General features: G+C 43.1%; 1 protein-coding gene across 1 annotated transcript in view; it reads right to left on the bottom strand.

Moving 5' to 3' along the window:
* Positions 1–19,936, bottom strand: part of PCP4 (Purkinje cell protein 4) — a 70,317-nt gene extending 50,381 nt beyond the window's left edge. Inside the window, exon 1 of the mRNA XM_054016469.1 lies at positions 19,839–19,936. Coding sequence (XP_053872444.1) covers positions 19,839–19,847 — 9 coding nt within the window. The 5' untranslated portion in view covers positions 19,848–19,936. The remainder of the gene's footprint in view (positions 1–19,838) is intronic.
* Between the last annotated feature and the right edge of the window lie 357 nt (positions 19,937–20,293).

Raw genomic sequence — 20,293 nt, 5'->3', positions numbered from 1 at the left:
AACATGTATTATGTTACTATTTTAGGATTAGCTAGAGGTCAGGGATCCTTTAGAGAATCTCTAATATAGTTAAGAAACCTTTCTTCTTCTCGTTGCTCTACTTTTACCTCCTCTTCATGTTTCTCTGCTTGTTTCCATGCTAGGGAAGTGGTGCTGAATATTAATGAGACAAAATCGTCATTCCCCATCAGTCTTTTGGGGATAATTTCATCAAATGCAGAACACCCAGCCAACACTGGATATAAATACAAGGTGAGTCAAGCTACCCAATTATTTATGTCTTACATATGGATGTAAAAAAAGTCATAAGCAATGGTGCCTGAGCACCTTACAGTAAACATAAGCTACAATAAACAAAATATTTGAATATACAGTTACTTGGGTAGACAGATGTGTCTGAGCTGTATTCAGCACAACTCAGGGGGAGGGGGCATATGTCACTGTATGCTACCTTTATAGCTCCTAGATTCTGGGACTAACCAGAAATGACTCAAGTCTCTGACATAAGATAGAGAGGCACAAAGGCTGTTCTAACTTATACCTAGCTGATCACTGATCCAAGATCTCCTTTTTCCTGGCTATGGCCCCTATGTATGCCAGCTTTTCACCATCCCCTGACACATTGGGAATTCACAAGTACCAGTGGAGCCAATTTTCTGGTTGTTTTGTGCGATTAGAGCAGTGTAAAATAGCACGCCAGAATCTGGCCCTCAGTAACAGCATCTACCTGTCAAAATAAAAATTATCTTTGGACATTTTGGCAGTTCCTCTCAGTAGCTACATGGTCATGTAGTATGCTATTTAACCATCTCTTGATTGTACTAATTTTTGCTAGGACAGTCATTTTGATTGGGCGTCTCTTATTAGCTTTATGAGTGAGAGTGCTGCAGGTGGACTACAATGAACTGACCTGACCCAAACTACAATGGCTGAGAAATTGCATTGCCAGTGGTAATGATTTTATGCACTTCTATAAACACCAACCATATATGCACATGATGAGATTTTAATGACAGATGTAATATTTTCAATAACCAGCAGAACTGACGGGGAGACATGGAGCAGACCTGCCTTCTAGATACAGGGGACCTGCTTCTTCTCCTGATTCTGCACCTTATGAATTCACTTACACCTATGTAAAATAAGTGCAAAGTGGGTCTAAAACGTTACCAAATCAGAGGGTAGCTTCTTACATCTTTTTTGCACTAGTGTACATGTCTATAAAGGGTGGATGGGAGTGGGGAATCAGGCCACTTAAACCTCGTTGGAAAAATAGCCCACCCAACATCCATAGGATGAATACATTAGTCTATAAACAAGCAAAACTCCCATGAAGTCAGGGCTGGCCTTACCATGAGGAGAACTGAGGTGGCCGCCTCAGATGCCAGACTGGGGGTGGGGAGGTGCCACTAGGAACCAGAGTGTAGAAAATTGTGTCTGCTGCTGGTGCATATGTATTCTCTCTGCTCTAGATGCACAGAGATGGTGGAGTGCTGTGCTGGAGGAAGGAGGGCACAAGAGACAAAACAGGGAGGCAGGAGAAAAGGTGAGAGGGAATAACAGAAAGCAGCAGGAGCTGTAGGGAGAGAGAGGAGGAGGAGCCTCTTATGCACCTCTCCAGCACCCCCAGGAGCCTGGACTGATTAACACCAGCTTCTCAGGGAGCTTCCTGTTTCCTGCTGCTTCCCTGAACCCAGTTGAGGAGAACAGGCAGTCAATTGAAGTAGGAGGAGCCAGTTAGGCCCTTAAGCCGCTGATATCTTCCCTCACTCAGGCCCTGCTACCAGCCTGCTTATTTGTCCCCTTCAATTGAGTACTGAGAGCCACTATAGCTGGCACAGAACAGCATGAAAGAAGAAAACGCCCCTGTGGGGCAGCATTCAGAAAAAGAAAACAAGCAAAGGAAGCTTTTCTATCTAAGCAGGAAGGCGCTCTCCTGAGATACATAGACACAAATGTTCATGGTGAGCCTTCCGGCCCCAGTGAAGATGTGAGTGGTGAGGAGATGCCTGATCTTCCAGTTAGTCAGAGTGCAGGTGACCCGGAAGCTACTGCAGCATCCATCTCTCCATCTCAAATGGATGTAACCATGCACATTCCTGAAGAAAAGTGTAGATCAGAGAAGAGTGTGGTGGAGGCGCAAGAAACAGCTCCTGCTCAGTTTAGTTCTTTAAGTCTAGATGATCCAGGACTGTGGACCCACTTGAGCAGTAGCCTGAGGGACTTCCTTGTAACACATGGGCTACAGCAAGTGAAAAACTTCATGTTCCCCAAAGACAATGAAAATAGAAGTTTCCATCCAACACATTACTGGTGTGAAATCCCCAATGGTGACAAAGTGGAGAGGCCATGGCTTATGTACTCAAAAACCCAGAATGCTGCATACTGTTTTTGTTGCAAACTCTTCCAGTCTAATGTTCCAGCCACATTGGGTTCTACAGGAACAAAGGACTGAAAACATCTGGCTAGAAATCTGGCCTGCCATGAGAAGGCAGCAAATCACCAGAGAGCATTCCATAGGTGGAAAGAGCTTGAGATGAGACTAAGGTTAAAGGCCACCATAGATGATCAGCATCAAGAGAAGATTGCATCAGAGTCTCTTTATTGGCAAAATGTTCTGAAAAGACTCATTGACATTGTGAGAATGCTTGCTACCCACAACCTAGCACTGCATGGCACTTCAGATCAGCTGTATGTGCCAAACAATGGAAACTTCCTTAAAATTGTGGAGCTGATGGCTGTGTTTGATGCTGTACTCCAGGAGCATATAAGAAGAGTCACCACCCAAGAAATGTACACACACCACTAGCTTGGAAAACAATTCAAAATGATATCATACAAGTACTGGCAACAAAAGTCAAACAGAAGATTTCGGCAGATTTGAAGTCAGCAAGATATTACTGTGTTATTCTGGACTTCACACGTGACATCAGCCGTATGGAACAAATTACTTTAATGGTGCATTTTGTAACAACAACAGAACCTAGTGAAAATGTCCCTGCAATGGTGACTGTCAGAGAGCATTTTCTAGAATTTATTGGCATTGACGATACTACAGGAGCTGGTATAACAAATTTGCTTCTTAAAAAGCTGGAAGATACGGGAATTGCGATAGCTGACATGAGAGGTCAGGGTTATGATAATGGTGCCAACATGAGAGGAAAGAACAGAGGAGTGCAGACATGGATCCAAGAGTTAAACCCTTGAGCTTTTTTTGTCCCATGCAGTTCTCATTCATTGAACTTAGTGGTCAGTGATGCAGCATCAGCTTCTAGTGAGGCTGCTGAATTTTTTAATGTAATTCAAAGCATCTCTGTATTTTTCTCTGCATCAACTCATCAATGGCAAATTTTGAAGCAACATCTGGGAACATCCTCTCTGACACTGAAACCACTGAATGCCATACGATGGGAAAGTCAAGTGGAGGCGATAAAGCCTATCAAACACCAAATTGGGAAGATAGATGATGCCATGGTTGCCATTATGGAGGATAATGCTATGACAGGAACTGTTCATGGGAGAACAGTGGCAGAAGGAAATGGAATCACCAGAAACATACATAACTTCAAATTTCTGTGTGTCTTAGTGTTGTGGCATGACACACTGTTTGAAATAAATGTTGTAAGCAAGAGACTCCAAGATGTTGACCTTGATATATCTGGAGCAATGGAACAACTGGACAAAGCAAAGTCATACCTACAGTCTTACCGGTCAGTTGAGGGATTTCAAAATGTTTTGAAGAGTGCACAGAAGTTGGCAGAGGAACTTCACACTGAATCATAGAATCATGGACTTTAAGGTCAGAAGGGATCATTATGATCGTCTAGTCTGACCTCCTGCACAAAGCAGGCCACAAAATTGCACCCACCCACTCCTATATCAACCCCCTAACCTATGTCTGAGTTATTGAAGTCCTCAAATCGTGGTTTAAAGATTTCAAGGTGCAGAGAATCCTCCAGCAAGTGACTCGTGCCCCACGCTGCCGAGGAAGGCAAAAAAAACCCAGGGCCTCTGCCAATCTGCCCGGGAGGAAAATTCCTTCCTGATCCCAAATATGGCGATCAGCTCAACGCTGAGCATGTGGGCAAGACTCACCAGCCAGACACCCAGGAAAGAATTATCTGTAGTAACTCAGATTCCACCCCATCTAACACCCCTTCACAGGCCATTGGGCATATTTACCGCTAATAGTCAAAGATCAATTAATTGCCAAAATTAGGCTATCCCATCATGCCATCCCCTCCATAAACTTATCAAGCTTAGTCTTGAAGCCAGATATGTCTTTTGCCCCCACTGCTTCCCTTGGAAGGCTGTTCCAGAACTTCACTCCTCTGATGATTAGAAACCTTCGTCTAATTTCAAGTCTAAACTTCCTGATGGCCAGTCTATATCCATTTGTTCTTGTGTCCACATTGGTACTGAGCTTAAATAATTCCTCTCCCTCCCTGGTATTATCTCTCTGATATATTTGTAGAGAGCAATCATATCTCCCCTCAGCCTTCTTTTGGTTAGGCTAAACAAGCCAAGCTCTTTGAGTCTCCTTTCATAAGACAGGTTTTCCATTCCTCACATCATCCAAGTAGCCCTTCTCTGTACCTGTTCCAGTTTGAAGCTATTTTTCCACCCATTCAAGAATACAAGAGTCACCAAAGAAGAAGACATTTTGATTACGAGGCACGGGATAATCCCATAAGAGACCCCAAACAACAATTCAAAGTTGAATTCTTTAACCAGGTGTTAGATTGTGCAATATAGTCAGTTGAAGAACGTTTCATGCAGCTCAAGGAACACAGCAGTATATTTGGGATGTTGGATATTCCAAAACTCCTCACTATACCTGAAGAAGACCTACACCAGCAATGCAAGGCACTAGAGACAGTGTTGACACATGATGACATGCACGATATTGATGCGAGTGATTTAGGTGATGAACTGAAACCCCTTTCAAGATACATTTCAGCAGGATCAACTCCAAAGGCTGTTCTGGAATATATGTGCACAAATAAGGTGACCACCCTCTTTCCAAATGCTTTTGTTGCTCTGCGCCTACTTCTAACATTTCCTGTAACAGTTGCCAGCAGAGAATGCAGCTTCTCCAAGCAGAAGTTAATAAAAACACATCTACATTCCACAATGACACAGGAGAGGCTGGTTGGCCTTGCAACCATCTCAATAGAGCATGAGCTGGCCCAGACTGTGGACCTTCAGCAGGAAGCAGTTCAAATCTTTGCAACCAAGAAGGCACGGAGAGCACCACTTTGATTATTGAAACAGATAAAAATATCAGTGTTTACTATGCAGACAAGAAAAGTTACATTTGCTGTTCAAGCGTTTGAAAGTGAAGTGTTACTTAAAATTTTTGAACAAGGCATTTTAAGTTTTTAGTTCTCCTTTATTGGGGTAGGTAGCAGAGCAGTACCATGAGAGGAGTAGAACAGGAAGAAGGCAGAATTGAGACTTTTCAAAGTTTTGGCCCAAGCGAGGGGGCATGGGGCATCATTTGAGCTCCCCGCCTCAGGTACCAAAATGTTGTGGGCTGGCCCTGCTTGAAGTCAATATGGACCCTATACTTAACTGATTAACTGGCAGACATAGCTTTTAAAAATTACCAGTTTAGGTCATATTGCCACTGAAAATATGTCCTTCTTAATTTATTTTTACAATGGTATAATTAGCAAAAGCTATTTTTGGAAATCTCAGATGGGATGAGCAGTCAACCTGTGGAACTCTTTGCCAGAGGATATTGTGAAGGCCAAGAGTATAACAGGATTCAAAAAAGAACTAGATAAATTCATTGGGGATAAGTCCATCAATGGCTATTAGCCTGGATGGGCAGGGATGGTGTCCCTAGCCTCTGTTTGCCAGAAGCTGGGAATGAGCAGTGGGGATGCATCACTTGATGATTACCTGTTCTGTTTATACCCTCTGAGGCACCTGCCATTGGCCACTGTCAGAAGACAAGATACTGGGCTAGATGGACCTTTGGTCTGACCCAATATGGCTGTTCTTATGTCTCTTAATAGTTTACAATTGCAAAGATTTGCAATAGAATTCCACAAATTTTATAAAGTATAGAACAGATTTATTCAGGGTAAGGGAAATATAATAGTCATGTTTTAAGTCTTGTAAAGGTACAGAGGGAAAAAGCTTTCTTTCTCATTCTCTTTTACCATTGCAATCCTGGAATTTATAAACCAGCACAGCGAGAAATCGCTGATTTTGTATTCAAATTCAGTGTAATTTTCTCAACAAAGAATATTTACACCACCAGCAAATATAATCAACATAATTAGCACAAACTGTAGCCTGTCTAATATTTGGTTTATTAGCATATTTTGAATTAAAACATTATTAAGCAGATATTTCTCCAAAGACATTGTAATCACATATTTTTCTGAGGGGGCAGGAATTAATGGAATCTTTGCAGTTAATTTTGAAAGCAGCTGCAAGAATGTGCTGTATTTCCCTAAATCCTGTTAATTACTATGCAGGCCTTAAGAAGATATCCTTCATTATTCTGGTGGAGGCTGAGGGTTTGATCCTGCAAGAGTTATTTATGTAGTAACCTTTACTCAGGCACGCAGTTGTATTGACTTTAATAGGATTACTTGCAAGAGTAAGAGAAGTAGGACCAAGCCCTTGGTGTGCTAATATGAAATTCCTTTAAGCAACATATTAAATTTTGTTTAGCAAAGGGCAAACATTGTTCAGTTGGCCAAAGAACAAGCCTCACCACTCTGCTTGCCAAAAAAAAAATTACCTCCACTCCAGTCTACAGTAATACAGCCTGTATCTAATTAAAGTTGAAAAAAGATGTCAAGGTGGCCCAGGAGAAATGCTCTAAATCTTTTTAATTGATAAATCTGGTTGACAGAAATAAAAAAATGGCAAACCTCTTAAGCAAAAGGGTCTCTTCCTCTTACTACTATTTCTTATCTTAGATTTAAGACCATCAATACATATCTCCTGACCTGCAAAATGTATATAGATTGGGCCAGACCCAGAAGTCTGGATTCAGGTCCAGAGCTTTTTGTCTTCCCTGGAGAGAGGACACTCCACAAGGAGTTTCCTTTAAACAACATTCTGAGAAGTCAGGATTGTGCACCGAAATGCCCCTAGAGACCTCTGTTTGGAGGAGAGGGATGATCTGGCTCTATTCATTTTTCTGAATAATATCCGTGGTATTTGATGGTATTGACTGTAATGTCCAGTGGGGAGTGGATCAGGGACCTGGGGCTGTTGGATAATGGCATGCAGATGCTGATATTTGGAGTCAGATGATAGGTTCTGATATTACCCAACTATTAGGCCCCCCCAAATTGGAATAGTATCCTAATCCAAGTATAAGTATCAGACTTTTTGCCTAGTTCATGCCTAGTCCAAATGAATATTGGTGGGTTTTTGTAACAAATGTTTGCTTCATATTTCATTTTCCAAACCTCCATGAAATCCCAAGAATTTAATTTGCTAGGAAACAAACCCAGCTGTAATTTAGTTTAAGGCTGTCTTCAAGGGACAGCACAGTTATTAATGGCAGAAGTTTGCACCAACAAATTGCGCAGTATCTGAACATATTGATCCTAACATTATTAAGACAGACTTATCTCCTTCACACGCCTGAAGAGTGAAAGTGTTTTTATCAATTGTACACTGAAAACACATTTGTCTTCTCTTTCTCCCTGGACTCCCTACATATTTCAATAGAGACAGAAATAAAACAAAAAGGCATTACTGTACATTTCAATAACTTTTGGTATATATTGCATTAGCAACTAGTAATTGACCAGTCAAAGTTTGAACAGAGGATATTTGAAGAAAGTTTCAGATTGTCATACAGTGCAGCTTCCTGTTTTCATAGAAGGACAAAAACCACAGGACAAGTTATTCAATATCCAGTATAGCTCCAAGGAGAAGCAGCAAAAGTGGCTATATTTCACCTTTGCCACTCTTGATGTCCAGGCCGCCAGTCCAGTCACAAGCAGCAACTTAGAGCAGCCTCAGGGCTTGTCTAGATTATGCCAGCTGCAGTGACTTCACAGGGGCTATTCCACAAGCTGGGGATTGAGGGTGAGTGCACTGCATCCAGACCCCTTGTCCTTGGCCACGATCCTTATGCTGGCAGCTGCATGGAGACATGATGCAGAGCTGTTATTGCTGTCTCTATGCCACTGGAAGATTCCCCTATGCAAGGAGAATCTTCAACTGGCCACTTCGGTGGCTTTAAATTTGCTTTGAGACACTGGAGTGGCACAAATCAGATATAAGTGAACAGAGAATCTGCCCCTTATTGTTCAAAAGTATTGAAATTGAGCTGGTAAGACTTTGGAGAGCTTGAAATTATGTACAAGTCAGAGCAAAACCCTGTTGTCTGGTTTGGCTCTGTGAACCTAAACTGAAGCCAAGCTATTGGAAGTGACCCTACTGCATTGGAAAGAAAATAGATAGGGTGATATGTAAGGTTACAGTGACTGCCAGGAAGTAGTGTCAAGCATTTTCACTTACTCGGCTCTATCTCATTCATAGACACAAAGCTGAAGAAAAGCCAAGAAACTAGTACCAGGCATTCAACCTTACATTCTCTGTGTGCCTATGGGTCCCAAAACTCACTGGGCCTCATTCTCTGCTGCCTTGTATCTAGTGTAGTCATTTGCACCTGTGCAAAGTGGATTTAAAATGCTATCAAATTATCATGATATCATTTTATACCTATGCTGCACAGGTGAAAATGACTGCTGATCGTGAAAGGCAGCCAAAAAACAGTCCTATTATGTTTCTCCTTAAAATAAATGTATGTATTTAATAAGTTCATTGTTGCATTGAATGTGCAAAAAAAAAAAAGTACCTTTCAGAGTTTCACAAGGAAAGCACAGTAGCCAAGTATGTTGAAAGTTCACTATTTCTGGTTGCTTAGATCCACTTCTGTGTTCCATCTATTTCTAAAATTTTGTAGACAGCTGGGGGGAGGGGGGAGGGAAGACTACATGGAAAACCCTCAAAGGGTACTGCCAGAATTCATATTATTTTCAATATACATTATTTTTGTAATTTTGAATCTTTAAGCCAGCTCCTCAGCTGATGCGAGCTGACATTGCGCCATTGTCTTCCATGCATCTACACCAGTTTACATCAGCTGAGGATCTGGCCGAAAAGCCCACATTCAAGATTCAAACATGTTTGAACTTTTACATGAAACAAACAAAAAAAAATGTTCAACCCTCAAACTCAGTGAAATGATGATAGAGTGCCTCACAATCTTACTTAAGAAGATAATTCACACTGGCTTGGCTATTAGTACTGTCACCTGGATTGCAAAGCTGATTGGATGAACTAAAGGAAGAATAGTAATAAACAGCCAAGTATTGAATTGGAGGGACATTGGCTTGCATTTGGCTGCCCTAGCTTAACTGCAGGATGTGTACTCCTGCATATGCATTTCAAATTGTGCTATGTATCCAACAGGACTGGCCTTACCATTAGGCGAACTGAGGCAGCCGCCTCAGGTGCCAGACTGTGTGGGGGCACCACTAGGACCCAGAGTGTAGAAAATTGTGTCTGCTGCTGGTGCATATATATTCTCTCTGCTCTAGATGCATAGAGATGGTGGACAGCTGTGCTGGAGGAAGGCAGAATTGAGACCTTTCAAAGTTTTGGCCCAAGCGAGGAGGTATGGGGGCGTCATTTGAGCTCCCCGTCTCAGGTGCCAAAATGTTATGGGCTGGCCCTGGTATCCAATGTATTTGCTCTTCCTTTTCTCTCCTTGACTGTATATCTCAGTGTCTCATTCCTCCCTCTTCCCCTCAAGTTTGTTTCTATCGTGTATAACTTTTCCAACTTTCCTTCCAGCTCCCTCCTCCCTGTTATGTCCTTGAAATCCAATAAGCCAGTCCTGGCTTTTCAATTTACTAAAGATTTTATTTGACTAACAAACAATGAGAAAATAAAGCCATGCACACACATGCATGAAGTTTGTAGTATGGGAGAGTTTCAACCAGTAAGGCTCCTTTGTTAAACTCTGCTTCCAGAACATTCCAGGCCTTAAACGCGAAGCAGGATTTAGCCCTTGGCGGGGTCTAGAGGTCTATTAAATTGTTGAACATTTTTTCCTTAAGGTGTAGCAAAAGATCCATTACTTGAGACATTTAAAACGAGATGGGAAAAAGCACTGGAACTAAACTGTAGGGAGCAATTCTGCAACAGCAGGGGTATGAACTAGCTGACTTATTTTGTTTTTCTATCTCTAATTCCTGTGATTAGCAGAATTAACTTTTGAGACAAATATTAAAAGAAATAAATATCCCAGATCCTCAGCTGGTGTAAATTGGCTGTGTCATATTACACCAGCTGGGGATCTGGCCCATACATATAGCTTGCCCAAACCAGAACTATGAGGAGATATGATAACCATTTTCGAGTGTTGTCTATGACGCATACAGACATCAAGTGTGGAGATGAGTTGTGATCCTGTCATTAGACAAAACATTTGCAGTTGTAACTGTTCTGTGACTGCATAGCTTTGAGCCTTTTCCATAGATGCTGCCATCCATTTTCCTGCCTCAGCAGGAAGATGGCTTACATGATCTAATAGTTCTTTTCCATCTCTGTGATAAAGAGAAATCAGAACAGAAAGTCATTTTGCATTGGAAGTGGGGGTCAGCAACACTGGATCTCGATTTTAGGTAAGGTTCAACATCTATTTCAAGCAAATGTATGGATGCATGTTGTTTGAGTTTTAACTTAACTAGCATGTTTTTTTTTAATTTTATTGCCAAACAACGTCAAGGGAAGTGGAGAGAAAGATCAGTAGAATACTGTCAGATAAGGGGCTGCAGGTTATCCATCTTCATTAGAGCATCCTGGACAGTGTAGCCAGTGTAAGGAAATTGGGTTATGGGGGCTCAGAATGATGTGATGGCTCTGTAGTAACCAAGATAGCAGAAAGAAAAAGACAGTCTCACACATACATACACAGTTGGATGCTTCTTTCTCCCAGTTTTCTTGTCTGAAAAGAAAATGCCCCTCTTCCCCTTCCTGTGTTGTGGACCTGGGTCTATTCTCTATCTCAGGGATCAGCAATCTTTGGCACACGGTCCGCCAGGGTAAGCACCCTGGCAGGCCGGGCTGATTTGTTTACCTGCCGCGTCCGCAGGTTCGGCCAATTGCAGCTCCCAATGGGGGCTGCGGGAAGCAGCACGGGCCAAGGGATGTGCTGGCCGCTGCTTTCCACCATCCCCATTGGCCTGGAGCAGCAAACCGCGGCCAGTGGGAGCCGCGATCGGCTGAACCTGTGGACGCTGCAGGTAAACAAAGGTTGCCAATCCTTGCTCTATCTTTTGCCACCCACTCTAGTTCTAGTGGTATTTCAGGTTCTTCTTTAGAGCAGGGGTTCTTAACCTTTTTCTTTCTGAGGCTCCCCCAACATGCTATAAAAACTCCCTGGCCCATCTGTGCCACAACAATGGTTTTCTGGCCTTCCCCCCAGATTCAGCCTTGCTGCAGTGGGACCCGGGCCTCAGCCCCACTGCAACTTGGCGCTCGGGCTTCAGTGGCGAGGCTCTGGCTTTGGCTTTCTGCCCTGGGCCCCAGCGAATCTAATACCAGCCCTGCTTGACAAACCTGCTCACAAACCCCCCAGGGGGGTGCAGACTCCCAGCTGAGAACCGCTGCTTTAGAGTTCACCGTTATAGACCATAGGTAGAGTCCACTTGTTTTTCTGAGGGAGTCAGATATTTTCCTGGCCATCATAATAGCGGAACAAGAAAGCCAGGCAAATGGTGGCACAGAAACCAAATACATTTTATTCAAATCAGTAAGCAAATGACTGGTGACTTTTCCCTATGATCAAAAGACTAACCTGTTCCCATTGAAGTCAGTGGGCTTTTTGCCATAGGTTTCAGTGAGATCTGGATCAAGCCCAAGATTTAGAAACTGTGGGAGAAAAAGAACTGCTCTTTTAAATAGAGCTGATTGGGATGTTTTTATAAGATATTTTTCCGTCAGAAAATGCCAGTTAGTCAAACCTGAAACTGTTTGCAGAAACAGATCAATGTCACCAAAGTTGTCATCTAGAAGGTTTCTCAGGTCCAGGATTGAATTTCTGGTTTTGACAGGAAAGTGAGAGACACTCAGATAGTATGGGGGAGGGGACTCATCCAGGTGGTGAGAGCCTCAGCTTTGTTTGATTCAAAGTAGGGGCTTGAAGCTGGGTTTCCTATATAGCAGGTGAGGGTCCTAACCACTGGGCTATTGTGTGCTAAGTTGCTCGCTCTCATTTCAAAAGGGCTCCATTTCACCCCAATTCAGAACAAAAATAAAATTTCAAAACCTCATATTCTTTTACTAAATGGATTGCTTCTTTTCCAGAAACTTGACTACAAAATAACGTGTCTTCATGAGTTACAACATGATAACCTACTAACCCTCATCAGACTCAGGCATGGAAGGAATCTGTTTTGAGGTTTTTTTCCCCCTTTAGAGTTGCACCAGTTTGTAGTTATTCTCTCATAAGCAAATGGAAAGATATGAAACCCAGTAATAAATCTCTAATTAATTAAATGTAGTCAATAATAATACATTTATATGGTGTTGAAATGTGCAGTAATTACACACCTGGCAGGAAGACTCATACTTTTCTTTTTAAACTACATGGTCACCAGTCTCTCAAACTTAAGCAGAACTTGACTTCCAATTTTCTAACATTTAAGGGATATTTTAAGAGATGCCCGATCATGTTCTGATGCCACGCTGAAGAAGAAAGTAGGCAAACTGACAGGTCTAACATATACGGTTCTGCCTTTTCCCTCCCCTTTTGAGCTGCAGTTTGCCACCCAGCTAATAAATGGGTGTAAGATAAAATTAAAAAGTGCTGTGCTTTCCTTCCCCACATCCCCAATCTATGCCAGCTGCAGAATTCCACCCTATATTACCACTGTAGTTTGCATATTTATTTTCTCCTGATTTTGGCTACAGACAATTGGCTGCACTGAGGCAGATGTTGTGGGGGGATGAAGAATAAATTGCAGAAGACAATCCCCAGAGAATTTTAGCTGCTCAGACAGATTTCCTCCTGGATCTTCACACAGTGCAAGTTCAATCATTAAAAGGGAAAGATGTAGCATGTACTCCCTCTACCCAGGCACACCCAGCTTTGCTAGGCATTGTGAAGGGGTTAAGATATCATGGCCCTGCCCTTTTAATTCCTTCAGGGAGGTTAGTTTCCACTCTAGTGTTTGTATTCCATGCCTGGATTATGCTTGGAGCTGGGAAAATAATGGATTTTTTTAGTTTGCTGGCAATTCCATAAAATTGGGGGAGGGGATCATTTTGGCTCTAACTGGGGAAAAAAATAATTTTGGGTCAAACTAAATGTTTTCTTTCAACAAAATTTAAACATTTTGTTTTGATTTTAACCACCTGTAAGCTTTTAATATTTTAAAAATAAAATTAAAGGACTTTTTGAAACAAAAAGTTGTTTTGAACAAAAAGATCAAAACATTTGTTTAGAAAATGTCAAAATGAAATGTTTGTTTTTTTATGGATTGTGTGTATGTGTGTTGTTATGACAGAGAGAAGGGGGAGGTTAACCAAAACAATTTGGCAAAACAGACACAAATTCACAACACCCTTTGTGTCACCAAATCTGCATTTTTCACCAAAACCATTTTGGCTGAAAAATTTCACCCAGCTCTAATCATGCTGTTGCAAGCGTATTAGAGAAGGAAGGCTCCTTGTACTCTAGCTCTCTCACCTTCTGTACCTGGATAGGGCCAGCCTCAGTCTGGTCCTTTATATGTCTTTTTAAAAAATCATCAAGACAAATGCCTGCTAAAGCTGTTTCCAAGCTGCCACACCTATTTCAGCTAATGCTTCATCACAGAAACAGCAGCAGGGCTGAATGACAGTGCTCATGTTTTTGGTGACTGCAACATCTTGCATGACCTTTAATGGGAGACTTCTGCTCATGCCTAGGCCTGGATCTCAGATTCCTAACAACAGCCTCACATTTAATACTGGAGACAAATGTGCCCATGACTGTTGTAAAAACCGTGTGATGAACTGTCTCCAGTGAACCCTCATACCATAAGAAAATGTCGGCATGACCAGACATCGCCCATGAAGTGTCACATAATTAAATGGTCTGTGATGAGATGCTGTGATTCCTCTGATGTGTGTCAAGTTTATGCCAGATTTGAGTCTAAAGGCTCAATGGTAAAGCTGTTCAGAACTCTTAGGTGTGAATAATTTATCTGATGTATTTTGGCATTTTTCTGTGAATAATTTATTCACAATATTTTGTCATTATTTGACCAGCTCTATTGAACAGTAAGGAGCTGGAAATCGCTAAGGAACTCAGACTGAAACTCTAGGGCCTGACCAAAACCCATTGGAGACAACTGACAAGCTCCCATTGATCCAAGGATCAGGCCCTCATTGAACAATTATTTTGGGACAGATCTACAAAGGTGTTTAGGTGCCTAAAGATGCAAATAGGTGCCCAGTGGGATTCTCAAAAGTGCCTAAGCAGGTTAGGTGCTGAACTCCCATGGGAATCAATGGGGCTTAGACACCTATCCTGCTTAGGTACTTTTGAAAAATCCCACCTCCAGCGCCAGATTTCCCATTAGGCACACGCTTAGGGGCGCCGGTATTCTAGGGGCCCTACAAATTCAAATTTTGCTGCTCCTGGGTCCTGGCAGGGAGCGGGGCTGGCTGAGGGGCAGATGGCCCCACGCAGCCCTGCTGGAGGGCTCCTTGCTCATCCCGGCTGACAGCGCCACCTCCTAGCGGGGCCAGTGAGTGAGGCCGGGGGGCAAGGCTTGGGAGAATGGATCTCTGGGGGAGATTGTGGGCGGGAGATTGTGAGCGGGGTGGGGGACACTGGGCAGTGGAGGGGTTGTATGGGGCACTGGGAAGTTGTGGGGGGTCTGTGCTGCCTGGTGGAATCCTAAGCCCCAAACAAGATGCCCAGGCTCCCGATACAATGTATGGGGAGAGTTAGGCGCCTCCGGATGAAATGCACAAAAGCCTCCACACTGAGCAGGGAGCTGCCTAAGCTAGCCAATAAAAATGCGGCTGAATGGTGTGTGGCCTAAGCCCCACTGCTCAATGGTGCCTATCGCTGCTAAGGATTCACAGCCATGAACCTGCTCCTGGAGTTAGGTGCTTACACCAGGTCAGACCTTTCACACACAAAAAAAACCTGAGGAGGCAGCACTTGAACCCCCTGTATGTGCCAGTGGTTTAAGCATGCACCCAGGCTGTGGCAGATGGGTTTAAATCCCAATCCTGCCTGCTATGGAGCAGGGACTTGAACCCAGGTCTCCCATAGGAATGCCCAAAACAGTGCCCTATGACAAGCTCAATCCCTCCTGGTGAAGCGGTTCCACTTTGGATGATACTTAAATATTCATTGGGCCAGAGAGAACAAGCACAAGTGCTTCCATATCCCAGTGGTTAAGACACTCCTCTGGGATATGGGGGGTCCAGTTCCAGTCTCTGCTCCACTCTATAGATAAATATTTCCATGCAGAGTGGAGCAGCTTCAAGAACCAAGACTGAGAGAGCCCTGTCCTGGATCTCAGTGGTTAGGACTCTCCCTATAGGACAGGGGTGGGCGAACTACGGCCCAGGGGCCACATCTGGCCCTCCAGAAGTTTTAATCTGGCCCTCGAGCTCTCGCCGGGGAGCAGGGTCCAGAGCACTCTGGTGCTCCAGCCAGGGGGCAGGGTCGGGGGCTTGCACGGCTCCTGAAAGCAGTGGCATGTCCTCCCTCCAGCTCCTATGTTTAGGGGCAACCAGGGGGCTCTGCACACTGCCCCCACCCGAAGTGCCACCCCCACAGCACCCGTTGGCCAGGAACTGCAGCCAATGGGAGCTACAGGGGTGGGGCCTGTGGACGGGGCAGTGCGCAGAGCTGCCTGGCTGCACCTCTGCATGGAAGCTGGAAGAGGGACATGGCTGCTGCTTCTGGGAGCTGCTTGAGGTAAGAGCTGCCTGGAGACTGCACCCCTGACCACCTCCCGCACCCCAACCCCCTGCCCCAGCCCTGATCCCCCTCCTGCCCTCCAAACCCCTCGATCCCAGCCCGGAGCCCGCACCCCCAACCCCTCATCCCCAGCCCCACCCCAGAGCCCACACCCCCAGCCAGAGCCCTCACCCCTTCCTGTACCCCAACCCCCAATTTCATGAGCATTCATGGCCCGCTATACAATTTCCATACCCAGATGTGGCCCTTGGGCCAAAAAGTTTGCCCACCCCTGCCATAGAAGGTGGGAGACCTCCATTCAAATCCCCGCTCCCCATCAGGCAGAGTGGGGATTGTGAACCCCAGTCTCACACATCCTGGGTGAATGTCATGACCAATGAGTATTAACGAGAGCACAAGCACTGCTTCCTGTGTTTTTTGTGGAGCCCAGTCCAGTAGATGTACTCACAGGGTATGTCTACACTACACTGGCTTGAACTAAGGAGCTGTTTAAATTAATTAATTTAATTAAATTAATTAAAGTAATTAAAAGGAGCAGTGTAGATGTTTGGGCTCAGGCTGCAGCCTAAGTTCTGGGAACCTCACACCTTGCAGGGTCCTAGAGCCTGGGATCCAGCCTGCACCTAAATGTCTATACAACAATTAAACAGCCCCTTAGCCCGAACCCCACAAGCCTAAGTCAGCTGGCACGGGCCAGCTGTGGGTGTCTAATTGCAGTGTAGACATACCTGGCCTAAGGTGACTTGTGAGCAAGCAAGATAGGTGGGGGAAGGCCTAATTTGTGAATCCTATTGGTTCTTAGGCATGAGCTAGATACTGGGCATCAGTACATAGGCAGCTGGGTGCATGCTCAGTGGTGGTAATTTAGGCTGCAGCTGTGCAGGAATGTGGAGGATCTAAATTTTGGATTTAGGCACCTAAAGTGGCAGTTAGGTGCCTAAATCCTTTTGTGGATCTAGCCCTTAGTGTCATAAACAAATTTGCAGATGTCAATATTCCACAGTAAAACCTTGTTGCTTTTTTCTTTAAAACCTCTATCTCTTCCCCCCAAAAACCAAGTTAAATGTAGAGAAATTAAAAAATGGCATGATCGCATTGGTGACTATTTTATGCTCCTCAGCTTTTTTCAGGAGTTGATTTGTAATCATTTGGCCAGAAAGAGGAAACAAAACTGATGTCTTTTGTGCAGCAGTAATATGAAAAATAAAACAAGGGGCAGCAAATGGGCTTTGAAGGGTCTCATTTTTGTTCAGTTATGGGGAGATGGATGGCAGGAGAAAGATCACTTGATCATCACCTGTTAGGTTCACTCCCTCTGGGGCACTTGGCAGTGGCCACTGTCGGTAGACAGGATACTGGGCTGGATGGACCTTTGGTCTGACCCAGTACGGCCATTCTTATGTTCTTATCAGGGCCGACTCCAGGCACCAGCTTACCAAGCAGGTGCTTGGGGCGGCCACTTCGGAGAGAGGCGGCACGTCCAGCTGTTCGGCAGCAATTTGGCGGACGGTCCCTCACTCCTGCTCGGAGCGAAGGACCTCCCACCGAATTGTCGCCGCAGATTGCGATCATGACTTATTTTTTTCTTTTCTTTGTTTGACTGCTTGGTCCATTAACAGTGTGACAATGATTAGCATAAAAAAATACACTCGCTGGACCATCCTCACCATCCTCCCTGCTTTCCCTCTCCCACTTCTGGATATTTGATAGCCATATTTGAGTCTGGCTTTTCAGTCATATTATCCTCTGATTTTATGGCGGATAACAAAATGATCTGGTGCAAATATATATCTTAAACATTTCCAGTTACTATGTTTCAGACAAAATCCATCAGCAGCCACTTCAGGAATCTAAACACTGCACACTCAGACAACTAAAGTGATTGTCTTCTGCCTATCTTTCTTTTTGCCTCAGTTCTTTTAACCAGAGCCCTTCTAATTAAGATAACCTGGGCTGCTCCATTTGTTTTTCTGTCCTGAGAAATAAGTGCTCCGTGTGTTATCGTCTTCTGTATGACAATGACAGCAGCTCTGTCCCCCGAAGCATCAATGATAGAGTTAAAAACTGTTAAATAGACACTTGGCAGGGGCTGAGAAATGTACTGGGAAGGAAAGCAGTATCCTCTGTGATGGGGACTTGCTAGAAGTGCTATTTTGTGTGGGACAGGTTATATTAATAAAAATACGGGATCCCAGTTGTTGTATAGATGTGCTGGCTTTGATGCTCATGAGAACTCTTAGCTCCTTGACTAGAGAAAAGAGAGGTTATGTCAAAGAAGGGAACCTAATGTAAACTATTGCACTGTGCACTACTGTATGAACAGCTGCTGAAATGGCAATGTAATACAAAACTGCGTTGGCATGATACAGATATAGACAATAATAATCAACCTGTCATCGTTTTACGTTAGGAAAAGTTAATATTTTACCAGCATAATGATGCCATAGCAGACAAAGTGTTTCTGTTAATGTATGTGACAAAGGGATACTTTGTATATAAAAGCTACAATATGAACTGTATCCAGTTTATTCAATGTAGACATCCAATCAGCAGATGAAAAGCTGTGGGGTTACTGGTGCCTTATCTCAGTATTCTATGTACATTACACATAGCAGGAACACATGACGGGGATTCCCCATTTCTTAGCCTGTTCGGGTATGCATACTGGAAACGGAAATATGCCTGCCGTATGACCCTTTTGCAAAGACCACTGCACTACATCTCTCATGTCTCCTCATTGTGTTTATATCACAAGTCAGTCATTTAAGATGTGGTAGAAAACAGCAATAGCCATAGGCAGAAACATACTTTGTGTGGTTGTTAATTTTACCCTGACTGCCAAGAAAGGAACACCCATCTGTCAAAAAAGACAGTGATAGAAAAGAAGCCTCCAAAAATAAGTGCTAAGTAAGACATAATTACAACTAGCTCAATTGATTTGGGATGAGTTAAAAAGCTGAACTATAGAAATCCGAGTTCTACTAGCTGAACCTGCCCGACATTTGGAATGAATACACTTTTAAAAATAAAAATATTGGCTTGTCACTGCCAAACTCTTTCACTGCAAATAGGGTAAGTGTAGTGACTGAATTTTCAGCTTTCTTTTTCGAAATACACAAAGGTCCTTTCATGCTTGATGTTATTTGCATTTTTCCTTTGCTGGTTATAAGGACAAGTGTAGATATAATCTTTCCCAGGACAATAGCTACCCAGTTCATAGCACTGGCAAACTACAAACAAGGCATTTTTCAAATGAGGTTTATACTTTAATATCTAACTTTTACACCACTGACCTCTCTGCTCACTTCTTCTACATTGAACAAAAACATAAAATGAAATCTTAAAAAATGATAAAGCTTGTCTTATTTTATATCTCCAAAGTACCATGCACACCTATGGAGTTATACTTAGTAATAGATAACAAGAATTAATAATAATCTTTGTTAGAAACTGATGTATTTCATATTTCACAACCAGAGATCAGACGTTTCATATGTCTGCAGGCTATGCTAAGAGGTACAGTGTGATCTCATTCTGTTTTTAATTAAGTAAAAAAATAAGAACTACCTGGTCATTTCCAAACAATCTTATTTATAAGAGTAAGTATAATATTTAGTTCTGGGTGCTTTACATATTCAAACAAAGCATTATATAATCCCGTTAACTATATGTATTCATTAATTTACTCAGTTATGAATGTCTTCATTTCTCAAACTTTTCATTCCATAGTTGATTTAAATTGACTTTAAAAAAACTCATCTGATTTTCCTTAAGCTGCATTTCCCCCTGTTACTGGTGTTATTCCTGCTTCAGATACCTACATCTCTCTCTCCAGATAATAGGTTTATCCACTCACCTCACTCATGTTTGTTTTGAAATGACAGCTCACAGATTTCCACTTCCTCACAACAGGGAGACTGTACAAAAGCTCTTTCCACTGTTCCTGGCTTTTCTCTTAAAAAGGGCTGCCCAGTGGCATCATGCCGCTAGTAAACCAATAAGATGCATTCACCTGCTGAACTCCTCAGCATGCATCCGAGAGCACAAAGGGCCACCTAGTGGTACAAACTGAAAAGCAGATTCAAATTCCAGGTTGGGTTGTTCCAACTAAATGGAATGTTCATAGTTCAGGATCATTGATAAGGGGGAAATATGTGATGAGGACTGAAAACATAGTGAGTAGGAAATGTTTCTTTTAAATGCAAGATGCAACGGTTTCACCGAGTGACAAATGAAAATATTCAAAAACATATCATCTGTAACAAAAGGAGCGAGGAGACAGCAAACCAGTTTATAAATCAGTATTCCTGA

The sequence above is a fragment of the Malaclemys terrapin genome, chromosome 1 (assembly GCF_027887155.1).
Source record: "Malaclemys terrapin pileata isolate rMalTer1 chromosome 1, rMalTer1.hap1, whole genome shotgun sequence".
Classification (NCBI taxonomy): Eukaryota; Metazoa; Chordata; order Testudines; family Emydidae; genus Malaclemys; species Malaclemys terrapin.
This window is presented reverse-complemented; position numbering and strand designations above follow the sequence as displayed.